Raw genomic sequence first — 13,000 nt, forward strand, 5'->3', positions numbered from 1 at the left:
TGTCTTTGTGCCTCGGTACAAGTGACAATAGACTAAACTGACATGAACTTATGAATGAGGACTTGTTAATTTGGCTGGTCTGTACGTGGAGGAGTTTAAAAGAATGAGAGCTGACCTTATGAAAATTGTAGCATAGCGAGGGACCTTGACAGGATATATTTTGATAGAGACTGCAGGTGCTGGAATCTGGACCAAAACACAAAGTGCTGCAGGAACTCAGCAGGCCAGGCATCAGGAGTAGAGGGAATGGCCCGGCAGTGTGATCTACAGCCAGAGATTGTCTCCCTCTTTCATCTCTTTCACCTCTAGGTTTACACCACGTGCAGCCTCGAAATACAGTTCTGAGTCGACAACTTTCTTTCCCCGAAGATAGACACAAAATTCGAGACCCTCCCGAAACATCACCCATTCCTTCCCTCCAGAGATGCTGCCTGTCCCGCTGAGTTACTCTAGTACATGAGCTGAGAGCATCGTACTCTAACGGTTTAAACTAGCATCTGCAGTTCCTTCCTAAACTCTCCACCCACCCACCACACTTCTCCTTTCCGTTTCTTTGCTTTCACCTGACTAAATCTGCCGAGGTTGGTGTGAATGATCCAACCCCGCATTCAAGCTGCTCACCGCGTCCCGACATCGACGCCCTCGACGGCTGCCTGAGCCCATCTGATGTCCACACAACCGCCAATGAGCGAGCAGCCCTTGGCCGCCTGAGCGGAGTAGACGTTACAACTGACCAATAGCAACCAGTCTCCGGGTAGTTCTTGCCCCCCTCCCTCCCATCGACCAATCACCCGGGGGGGGGGGGTAACTTGAATGTGCTCCTGAAGTTGGGGCGAAGGGCAGAGCCGAGGGGATGGCGGGGGAACGAAGCCCGGCCCGGGAGTGAGGGTGGAGACATCTACTGCCCCGGGCTCCTCTCCAAGTGATGGGCTCCAGTGAGCAGCGTGGCGGCCGGCGGGTTTTCACCTGGGACGAGGTGCAGAGACACTGCGGCCGCACCGACCGCTGGCTCGTCATCCGCAGGAAGGTCTATGATATCAGCGAGTTCAGCAAGAGGCATCCGGGAGGCGCCCGGCTGATCGGGCACTACGCAGGGCAGGACGCCACGGTAAGGGGGGCGTCTATCTCCTCCTTCCCTCTCGTTCCTGGCCAAAACCCTGGCGCTCATGACGTTTATTGATCAATCCTGAAAGAGAGAAAAATGTCACTCGCCACTGATCAGCGATCACATCGTTAACGTGGAATAGTACAGCACAGGATCAGGCCCTTCGGCCCACAATGTCTGTGCTGAGCATGATGCCAGGTTAAACCAATCATTTTTATGCCTGCACGTGGTCCATTTCCCTCAAGAACAATCGTGTGGTTTAGCAGTCTGTAGAACTTCAGTCTGAAGAAGGGCATTGACGTCTCTTTTTCTCCAGAGATGTTGCCTGACCTGTTGAGTTACTTCAGCATTTTCTGTCTAACTTCTGTGTAAACTGCATCTGTAGTTCATTCCTACACAGTAATTTAGTTTATTATTGTCATGTGTACAGAGTGTGCAATGAAAAGCGATTTTGTTGTTGTGTGCTATCCAGTCAGCAAGACTATACATGATTACAATCAAGTTGTCCCCAGTGTACAGATACAGGATAGAGAAAGTTGGAGATCACGTATGAAATGCATCACTTTGTTGAACATTTCAAATGTTAGTGGTTGATAAATCAAGCAAGATGACCGAATTGTAGGGTAGGAACTACAGAAATCAATTATTGCATCTAGTTATCATCGTTGTTGGTTGAACGAATGTGATAATTAACATTCCCAGATGAATAGTTTTAGTTTAATTTCATTTATTATTGTCACATGTACCGAGGTACAATGAAAAGCTTTTTTGTTACATGCTATCCAGTCAGCAAGACTATGCATGATTACAATCAAGCCGCCCCCAGTGTACAGATACAGGATAAAAGGGGTAACAAGATAGTGCAAGATAAAGTCCAGTAAACTCCAATTAAGGATATTTCGAGGGTCTCCAATGAGGAAGATGGTATGTCACGACTGCTCTCTAGTTGGTGATAAGATGGTTTGGTTGCCTGATAACAGCTGGGAAGAAGCTGCCCCTGAAACAGGTGGTGTGCATTTTCACATATTTGTACCTGCTGCCGATGGGAGAAGGAAGAAATGGGAGTGACTGGGGATGAGACTCATCCTTGCTGGTGGCTTTGCTGAGTATAGCACAGTATCCCTTAGTCTATGCTGAATATAATGCCAATTTGAATTATTTTCTTCTGCCTGCTCATGATCCTTATCCCTACATATCCATGTGCCTATTTAAAACCCCCTTAAATGCCACTATTGTATCTGCCTCCACCACTACCCCTGGCAGTGCATTCCAGGCATCCACCATACTCTGTAAAAAAAAAACTGACCCCACTCATCTCCTTTAAACTTTGCCACTTTTCCCTTCATGCTATGCCCTCTCGTCCTTGATATTTCCACCCCTGTAAAAAAGTTCCAGATGTTACTTTACCTATGCCTCTCGTTACTTTATATACTTCCAACAAGTGTTTTTACAGTTTGGCTATATTAACTTGTGAGTAAGTAATCTTTTGTAATCTGTGTTATCGGCCTTGGGTACTGCCTGTGTGGAGTTTGCACATTCTCCCTGTGACCCCATATGTTTCCTCTAGGTTTCTTCCCACATCCTGCGTGTGTAGGTTCATTGGTGTCCTCCAGTACTCCGACACCTTCCCAATGTCCAAGTTTGGAAGATCATGTCCAATTGTCTCTTCCTTCTCTCAGCATCCTCAGGGGATATGGGGAGAAGGCAGGCACGGATTATTGATAGGGGACGATCAGCCATGATCACAATGAATGGCGGTGCTGGATCGAAGGGCCAAATGGCCTCCTCCTGCACCTATTTTCTATGTTTCTATGTACCCTATCTAGAGGTGTTGATTGTTTCTCTTTCCACAGCCACTACCTGACCAGCTGAGCTTTTCCAACCTGTTGCTGTCGTTGTCATCCGTCCATCTACGAGAGATGATGGTGCGGCTTTGACGTTGTCTTACTTGGAGAGGGGACGTTTCATCTGTAGTTGCATCTCCTGCTGCGGCTGAGTAGGCCTATCCTTGACAGGCAGACCCTCCCACAGCTTCCACAAGTCTCTTGCCATTGGATTGGGGATTGTGTTGCTGTAGCTGTTGACCATTGTGTGGTGCTGGTGCTTGGCCTCCAGGATCTTGAACCACAGGCTGTGATGATGCTTCATACCCGCCTGGAGGTCCTTAATCCACTTCCCCCGGTCCTCAGCAGCCGATTCCCAGTTGTCAGTGCTAAGGTTAAAATTTGTCATATCTCTTTTAATCATATCCTTGCAGCAAAACTTTGGCCAAACCATTTGTGAGAAAATAAGGAATAACAAACAGGAGTAGACTATTTCACACCTCAAGCCTGTTCTGCCATTCAATAAGATCATTGTTGATGTTGTCCTAGTGCCTGTTCTCTATAATTTCCAGCTCACCTTTCGACTAAAAATCTATCTATTTAACAATTCAGCTACCAGAACTCTGATGTAGATAACTCCATATATACACAACCCTCTGAGATAAAGAATTTCTTACCTCATCTGTGTCTTAATTAGTGGATGATCCTTTATTCTGAAAATACATCCCTTAGTTTAGATTCCCCATAAGGGGAAAACACTCGTATCAAAATCTACAGACAATGTTTCAGGTCTTGAAGAAGGGTCATAACCCCAAATGTCATCCATTCATGCTCTCCATAGATGCTGCCTGACCCACTGAGTTCCTCCAGCACTTTGTATCTTTCCCAAGAATCCAGCATTTGCAGTCTTTTGTATCTCTATCAAAATTTATCGTGTCAAACCTCCTCACAGCCATACATTTCAATAAGGTCACCTCTCATTCTTCTAAAACCCTCCAACCAAATTAACACGGTCCCCATTCATCAAACACTGCATCCTCTGGTCAGTGTGGCAAACTTTCCTTGAACTAGTTTCAATACCATTGGACAGGTACAGGTATAGGAAAGGTTTAGAGGGATATGGGCCAAACACGGACATCTCACCTACCTCCCTTTTTCCTGAGAATGTCGCAGACGCCTCGTCCTTGATAAGCAAACAGCATGTTTTGATATTTGGCGTTATTCGCTCTCACACTATCTGCTAACATACTCGCCTACACTCAGTCCGCATCTCCCAGTTGCAAACATTTTAACTCCCCTTCCCATTCTGACTTTTCTGTCCTGGGTCTCCTCCACTGCCACACACAAATAGGACGAGCAGCACCTCATATTTCGCTTGGACAGCCTACAATCCAGCAGTGTGAATATTGCTTTCTCTAATTTCAAGTAACCCTTGCATTCCTTCTCTACCCTTCCCTCCCCCACCTTAGTCATCCTGCTAGGGTGGGGGAGGGAAGGGGAGAGTATCCCTTTGTTAGTGCCTCTTCCACAGTCAACAATGACCCACCTTTCTTGGGTCATTGGTGTTGGCTCCGATTTGTACCTTTTCACACCTATAGTTTCCTTCTCCCCTGACTCTCAGTCTGAAGAAGGGTCTCGATCCAAAACATCACCTATTCTTTTTTTTGCTGCCGGACCCGCTGAGTTACTCCAACATTTTTTGTGTCTATCTTTGGTGTAAACCAGCATCGCCCGTTCCTTCCTATTCATTTCTCCCTTGTTAGGCTTCATCCTACTCTGTCTTTTAATTGATCAATAGTCAGTGCTGGTTGGTTGAATTGTTAGAGAACTTGTATTCAACAATCAGAAAAAGATGTTATTGATCAGTGATTAGAGAGTGATTACAAAATTAACTAAAAAAAGATTGCTGATCATCAACAGATTCATAGTCTGAAATACTTGTATTTGGAGAACATAGAACAGAACAACACTGGAACAGGTCCTTTGGCCCACAATGTTCGTGGTGAACATGATGGAAGATAAACAAATCTCATCTGCCTGCACTTGATCCAAACCCCCCATTTCCTGCATATCCATGTGAAATTACTGGTCAATTGTTAGATCAATTATTAAATTATTTCTGAGTGGTTCTTCACTGATAATTGGGCAGTTTGGAGATTGACACTAATTTTCAAATGATTACTGAGAAATTGTCAAAAGATTTGTGTTCAGTAAATAGAGATTATTGATCAAATAGATCTATGGTTACTTAGTGGTGATCAGAAATAATGGACAGTTATCAGGATGAAAGGTGCCAAATGCATATCAGTAATTGGAGAAATCAATTTACCTGAAATTACTAAAAGATTTTTGATATACAATTTTAGATACAATTGTTCAAAAGTTAGAGTTTGCTAATTAATATGAATAAGTTAACTCTAAGAGGGATTCTGATGATCACAGCAATTCATAGTTGCAGTCCAATACCCCCAAAGATTAGTTTAGTTTAGAGATACAGCGCGGAAACAGGGCCTTCCGCGCCGACCAGCGATTGGCGCACATTAATACTATCCTACACCTAGTAGGGGAAATTTTTACATTTACCAAGCCAATTATCCTACAAACCTGTACGTCTTTGAAGTGTGGGAGGAAACCAAAGATCTCGGAGAAAACCCACACGGGTCACGGGGAGAACATACAAACTCCGTACAGACAGCACCCGTAAATCTAGTAATCTGTACAGGAAAACCGAATCAATAATCCAAGAAGTAGAAAATTAAATTCTGTATTGTTCGTCTTTCATGCATTTTGTTTTGTTTAATATTAAACATAAAAACTGATAACAATAGGTTGCATGTTCTGCAATGTTGTGGACTTCCTCAGATGGGTAAGCCCCATGCCCTATACCAAGCCTATAGTCCCTTTGTTGTAAAGTATCTTTAACATAATCCAAATAAAAGTAAGCAAATCGGGACAAACATTTACAGAAACCTAAGCATAAATTTTAAAGTCCAAATTAACATCCTTCATAAAAGTAATTTTGCCCTAAGCCAGTTCCACCCACAAAATGTATGACCAAAATAATCAGTTTCTCCTGTTTAAAGAGCCTCCTCGTAGTACGCATTTTAAGAGTTCAATGATAAACATCTATCTTATTAAGCAAAAATTAATGTGTATTCATTAAATCAGTAAGTTGTTCACTTACAGTATTTGTTCAATTAAAAATCGTTACTTAACCCACAGGGTTCATGCTCTGACTCTTTGCCTCTACCCCCATTACAAATGTGCAAGTGAATCAAATTTGTTTGTCCTGGTCATGAGATCTGTGTGCATTTAGCTATGCACTGATTTAATAGTGGACTTCTGAATTGTTCCTCATTGTGTCATTGTCTCTAATTCTCTGTGTTGCCATGGTTGTGACTTGTCACTAATTTCCTCAGTCCATTGTGTTTCCTGCAGTTGGTTCAGATTAAACTACACATTCATTGGGTAGCAGTACAACTATATGATTGGCAGTTCCCATGTTTCAGATTCTTCATAATGAAATGCTGAAGATATTAAAAAAAGACCCAAAGAGTTGGAATATCTCAGAGTGTCAGGCAGCATCGCTGGAGAACATGGATAGGTGACGTCTTAGGTCAGGAAACTTCTTCAGACATATGTTTCGGTTTGGGACCCTTCTTCAGACTGGAGATACTAGAGCCATTTATATTATTATAGTCATACAGCATGGAAACAGGCCCTTTGACCCAACTTGCCCACACCAACCAGTATGTTTCATCAACACTAGTCCCATTTGCCTCCCTTTGACCCATATCCATCTAAACCTATCCTATCCATGTACCTGTCCAAATGTTTCTTAAACTTTGCAATACTACCTACCTCAACTACCTCTTCCAGGAACTCATTCCATATACCCACTGTGTGGAAATGTTACCCCTCAGGTTCCTATTAAATTTTTCACTCCTTACCTTAAACCTATGTCCTCTAATACTTGATCCCCTACTTTAGGCAAGAGTCTCTGTGTATCTACCCAATCTATTCCTCCATGATTTTGTACACCTCTATAAGATCACCCCTCATCCTCTTGTACCAAGGAATAGAATCCTAGCCTTCCTCAACCTCTCCCTATAGCTTATGCCCTCGAGTCCTGGAAACATCCTTGTAACTCTTCCCATAAAGCAATTGTTTAAAGAATCTCCAAATGATCAACTCCACAGCTAGGTATCATCTGGCCATCTGACTTTAGCAGATCTGACGATTAACAGTCCTAAACAGGGTAACTGCAGCCTTGTGTGAAAATCCATTATTGCTCAAATGCACCATAGTCTTGTTTTGAGTATTGTTTGGGGACAAATTTGAGCGGGGCATTAGCAGGTGGAATTTAATCTGGCAAGTGCAAAGTCATGTATATTTTGGGAGGTTAAATAAAGGTGGGGTATATCTGTCATTTGCTGCCAGAGGAGATGGTGGACTCAGATACAATCACTATGTTCAAGAGACATTTAGATAGATTTTATGTTACTTTCCACTAAACAAACAATTAGGTTGCATGTTGCATGTTCTTCAATTTTATAGACTTGCTCAGATGGATAATGTCCATACCCTATACTGAGGCTGCGGTTTCTTTATCTAGAGTACTTTTAAAAGAATCCAAACTGGGCAGTACAGTGCTCAGCGGTAGAGTTGCTACCTTACAGCACCAGAGACCCATTTGGTCCTGACTACAGGTGCTGTCTGTACGGAGTTTGTGCGTTCTCCCCGTGACCACATGGGTTTTCCCCGGGTGCTCTGGTTTCCACCCATACTCCAAAGACATACAGGTTTGTAGTTTAATTGACTTTGGTAAGCTGTAAAATTCTTCCTAGTATATAGGAGTGTTAGTATACTGGATGATCATTGGTCGGCATGGACTCGCTACAGGATGATGGGCCTGTTTCTGCACTGTATCTGTAAACTAAAGTAAAGTCTAAAGTTTTGGTTACAAATAAAATTAGTCAGATCTGTGCTAAAGTTCATAGAAACTCAAGCTTAAGTTATGTCAAGTGCAAATCAACTTCATACAATATATTAAAGTAATTTTGCCCTAAACCAGTTCCTTCCACATGATGGGCTACTAATATAAAGTGATGTTCCACACATTGCTGCTGTTTAAAGGGTCTCTTAATAGTGGGCAATGCATGGAAGGATATGGACCAAATGCAGGCAAATTACATTAGTGTAGAAGGGCAACCAGATCAACATGGATGGGATGGGCCAAATGGCTCATTCTATGCTGTACAACTCTCTGACTCTCAATCCCAGTGAAATCAGCCTGCTCTATCAATGCAGTCACTGCACAAATTGTGCAACAGGGACAAATTGTGCAACAGGATCACTGCCCTTCTCATTGTTGTTGGGAACACATAATTGCAGCTCTTAACTGGGCTGATCCACCACTGATACTCAGTTACAGTTTATGCTGTTTCTTTGTTCTCTTGATATGGGCCAATGTTCCTTAGTTCTTTTTTCTATCCAAGGACAGCTCTCACCTCACTAGGGTGGTGCAGTGGTAGAGTTGCTGCTTTACAGCGCCTGAGACCCTGGTTCGATCTTGACTACCGGCGCTGACTCTACGGTGTGTTTTACTCCCACATTCCAAAGATGTGCAGGTTTGTAGGTTAATTGGCTTCAGTAAAACTAAATTGTCCCAAGTGTGTAGGATGAGGATACAGAGTGCTGGATTAACTCAGCGGGTCAGGCAGCATTTCTGGAGAATATGGATAGGTGGACTCACTCATTTTTTGTTAACCAGCATCTGCACAGTTGTGCACAGTATCTTCAAAAGATCTTTTTTTACCTTTGGCCGCAGTTCTGGGTGATCAGGCCTGGGTTTCTCTATTTAAATAAATACAGCTTTTGATGAATTTTTAGTTATTAATTTGCTAATTGCACAACAATAACTGTAGAAATAAAGTCCTATTAGGATAACAGTAGGTCTCTTCATTTTAGGACCCATTTACAGCCTTCCATGTTGATAAGACACTGGTGAACAAATACCTCAACTCCCTGCTGATTGGAGAACTTGCACCTGACCAGCCCAGTTCAGAATCATGGAAAAACGTGAGTACTTTCTCCAGTCAATGTTCTGTAGGACATATAGTTCATAAGTTATAGGAGAAGAAGAAGGCATTCGGACCAACAAGTCTACTCCGCCAGACAATCATCGCTGTTCTATCTTTCCATCTCAGCCTCATTCTCCTGCCTAATCCTCATAACCCCTAAAGGGGCTGTCCCACTGCGGCGACCTAATCCGCGAGTTAAGAAGAGTGTCTTCGACCTTCAAGCTTTAGGGCACTCGCCTGGAAAACCTTGAGCTGGATCGACCGTCCGCGTTGAAACCGCGAGCTGGATCGACCAACCGCGCGCACACACACACACACACACACACACAAACACATCGCAAAGGTGGGGGCCAGGGAAAGTGGGGGGAGCGCTGTCTGAAATTCACACCCCTGATGAGAAAGACGGCTGCACAGTAACAATAAGTCCTTTAGAGAGTGCGGAGAGGGGGGGGAGAAGGCGGGGGAGACACTTTTAAGAAGTCAGACAACGTTTAATAGATTTAGCGGGCATTTTACCTACCGGTCGGTTTCCCTTGATCCTGAAAACTCCAATGAGCCAATCAAAATGCCCAGAGAGCGAAGGGAACTGCCTACGGCTGCCCTCGACTGCCTGTAACTAAATAGCGATTCCACTGCGCTACGAGTTAAAAAGAACCATGCCGACCAAATTTTACTCGCAGAAAATGTTTCAACATGTTGAAAAATTTTCCACGACCTAGCTGAGGCCGCGAGTATTCGGGAACTCCCCTCGAGCATGAAGGAGAGTTCCAGTGACCTCCTAGGACCATGTGTCGACCATGCTGCGAGTTTAAGTCGAGGGCAAACTCGCCTGAACTCGCGGATTAGGTCGCCGCAGTGGGACAGCCCCTTGACACCCGTGTTAATCAAGAATCTGCCAATCTCCATCTTAACAATATACTGTACATTGACGACCTCCACACCCGTCTATGGCAATGAATTCCACAGATTCACCACCCTCTGTCCAAATAAATTACTCCTCATCTCCATTCTAAAGATACGTCCTTTTATTCTGAGGCCGTGCTTCAGGTCCTAGACTCTCACATTCATGGAAACATCATCACCACATCCACTCCATTCAGACCTTTCACTATTCGATAAGTTTCAATGAGGTCACCCCACACCTATAGAACATAGAACTGTACTGTTCACAGGTCATAGTCAGCTGGGCTGTGAGCTGATGGTCACAGAGTGAGCTGAGCCTTACCCTGACAACCACCCTCCACCAACAGTGCATGGAACCGTGCAGCCCGTTCTATCGGGACCTGCTGTGAGTCTGCAACTTGGTTGCCGGCAACCGGGGCCTCCCTCCGCCAGAGAAGGCAACGGCCCAGTCGTGAGAGCGGCCGGCCCTTGTCCCGCCCCACCGGGTGTTGTGGAAGCTCGAACGTGTGGAGTACTTGCGGCTGAGCATACCTCAAATCAGCCGGAAGTACTTGTCGGACCCAGGCGCTGAATTAATTCTCGGGAGCCGGTCCCACACAACATGAGCTGCCTTTCCTCGACACCCTTCATCTCTCACCGAGACGCAAGGAAGTGTCTCCTGTTCGGGCTCCTCCTCCACACCCTGTACGTCCTCGCCCTGTCCACTGTCCGGACACTAAGTGGCAGTCGGTGTTGCCTTTTGATTGCGAGAGGATTCTCCCAGTGGGGGTCCCTCTACACATGGATTCTCCCCCTCTACATCGGGGACCTGGGGTGGAGGGTACTGCACCAAGGAGCCCCTTGCAACCTGTTTCCCTCGTGGTTCACAGACTCGCCAGCCGCCTGCCACTTTTACGGGCTGGAAGAGTCTGTGTACCACGTGTATATGGAGTGTGTGAGGTTGCAGCCCCTGTTCCAACATCTAAAGGGGCTGCTCCTTGCCTTCTGGCTGAACTTCACACCCACCATCCTCATCTTTGGACACCCTGTGCGTCGGGGAGAGGGTAGGGTCGAAGATGTCCTGGTTGTGTTGCTCCAGGGCCTGGCCAAGCTGGCCATCCGCGAGTCACGGCGCCAGGTGGAAGAGGGCTCTGCCCGAGCCGGCTGCCTGCCCCTTTCCCGGGGTTACGCCCGCGCCCGGGTGGTACTTGAGATGACTACGCGCTGTCCACGGGCACTTTGGGGGATTTCCAATTTTATTTCACACTGGCAGATTTTTTTGTCTGTGATTTTAATCACTTTTTGCATCTTTTGTATCTTTCAGGTACAGGTGACAGAGGATTTCAGAGACCTGCGTGCTGCTGTGGAAAAGACAGACCTCCTTCAGCCGAATAAGCTGTTCTTTGCAGGACACCTGGCTCACATCCTGCTCCTTGAACTGGCAGCCTGGCTCTCCCTTTGGTACTTTGGTGCCTCTCTCTTCCCCTTTCTGCTCAGCTTAGTTCTGCTGAGCACTGTGCAGGTGGGTTTACACTTCGATGGTGCACAATTAGATGAATTTTTCCTGCAGTTGGCAAGTTAGCTGGAGTTTGAATTGCTTGTAATAGACTACATTACTCAGTCCGACTGATCTACATCGTTTGATTTTTATAAAGTTCTTGCAGCTATGATTCATGGTGACCTCTGTTACTGAGTGAGCCACGATAAACTATATGTTACTCCTTTAAACTGGAGGACTAGTGGAACTGATTAGATGGTCAGTAGACATCTGGCTTCTGAACACAAGATGTATATTGTCCTAATATTGTACTAATAACTAATAAAATGGGGCTATTCTAAGCAGTAGACTCTGAATCAGTTTGAACAATAATCTCGGATACAGTGAGATATCTTTTAACTTCCCTACATCATTGAAGTGCCATAGTGATCATATACCAGTGCGACTCTGACATGCCAAGGTAAAGTGGATGGCCTTGTTGCAACTAATTGTTTGGGGGGTCACAGTAGTGCAGCGGTAGAGTTGCTGCCTTACAGCGCCAGAGACCCGAGTTCGATCCTTACTATGGGTGCTGTCTGTATGGAGTTTGTACATTCTCCCTGTGACTGTGTAGGTTTTCTCCGGACATTCTAGTTTCCTCCCACTCTCCAAAGACGTGCAGGTTTGTAGGTTAATTGGCTTCAGTAAAATTGTAAATTGTCCCTAGTGTGTAGGATAGTGGTAGTGTACGGGGTGATCACTGGTTGGCATGGACTCGGTGGGCCGAAGTGCTTGTTTCCGCGCTATATCTCTAAAGTCTAAAGGCCTCTTCAGTACGTTTGGCACCTAACTGTAAAACTCCCCTATGATTTGTTCGCAGGCACAGGGTGGATGGTTACAGCATGACTTTGGACATCTCTCCGTGTTCAGCAAATCGAAGTGGAACCACCTGGTGCACAAATTTATTATTGGTCACCTGAAGGTGGGTAACATTGTATGTGGAGGCCATTTCACCGTTTTGTTGCTTGTTTACCATGACACAGCAAAAGGTTATTCACACCATCAGGTCCATATTGGCTCCCAGCAGAGCAACACCATGTATCCTATTTCCTAGTAGCCTTGCAACTTATCACCCCTCACATACCCTGAAACTAATAAAACATAGAAGAGTACAGCACGGGAACAGACCCTTCAGCACACAATGTCTCTTCCAAACATGATGCCAAGTTAAATTAATCTCCTCTTCCTACACATAATCCAGATACCTCCACACCCTGCATATCCACTTGCCTATTGAAAAACATCTTAAATGCCATTATCGTATCTGCCTCCACCACCACCCCTGGTAGTGAGTTTCAGTGATTCTTTGTCACCTATCAAAAGACAAGAGACAAAAATGTTTAATTATCATATGTACCGAAAAAGGAACAATTATTCTAGTGTCATAATGGTACTCATAGATAACAGCATAACTGTTTAACAGGAAAAAAAAACAATAAGTTAAAACATTCACTATTAAAATGTGAAAAAATCTATATGATTGCAAAAATCCAAAATCCTTAGTCCAACCAAGACATTTGTAGTTCCTAGTTTAATTAGTGTTTGTAGTGTTCAATAGCCTGAACACCAA

At 44.7% G+C, this 13,000-nt stretch overlaps 1 protein-coding gene across 1 annotated transcript in view; it reads left to right on the plus strand.

Annotated features, from left to right (window-relative positions):
- The first annotated feature begins 816 nt into the window (after positions 1–816).
- fads1 (fatty acid desaturase 1) overlaps positions 817–13,000 on the plus strand; it is a 35,407-nt gene continuing 23,223 nt past the window's right edge. Inside the window, exons 1-4 of the mRNA XM_033039059.1 lie at positions 817–1,108; positions 8,899–9,009; positions 11,218–11,415; positions 12,251–12,352. Coding sequence (XP_032894950.1) covers positions 926–1,108; positions 8,899–9,009; positions 11,218–11,415; positions 12,251–12,352 — 594 coding nt within the window. The 5' untranslated portion in view covers positions 817–925. The remainder of the gene's footprint in view (positions 1,109–8,898; positions 9,010–11,217; positions 11,416–12,250; positions 12,353–13,000) is intronic.

This window comes from Amblyraja radiata, chromosome 20 (genome assembly GCF_010909765.2).
Source record: "Amblyraja radiata isolate CabotCenter1 chromosome 20, sAmbRad1.1.pri, whole genome shotgun sequence".
NCBI lineage: Eukaryota > Metazoa > Chordata > Chondrichthyes > Rajiformes > Rajidae > Amblyraja > Amblyraja radiata.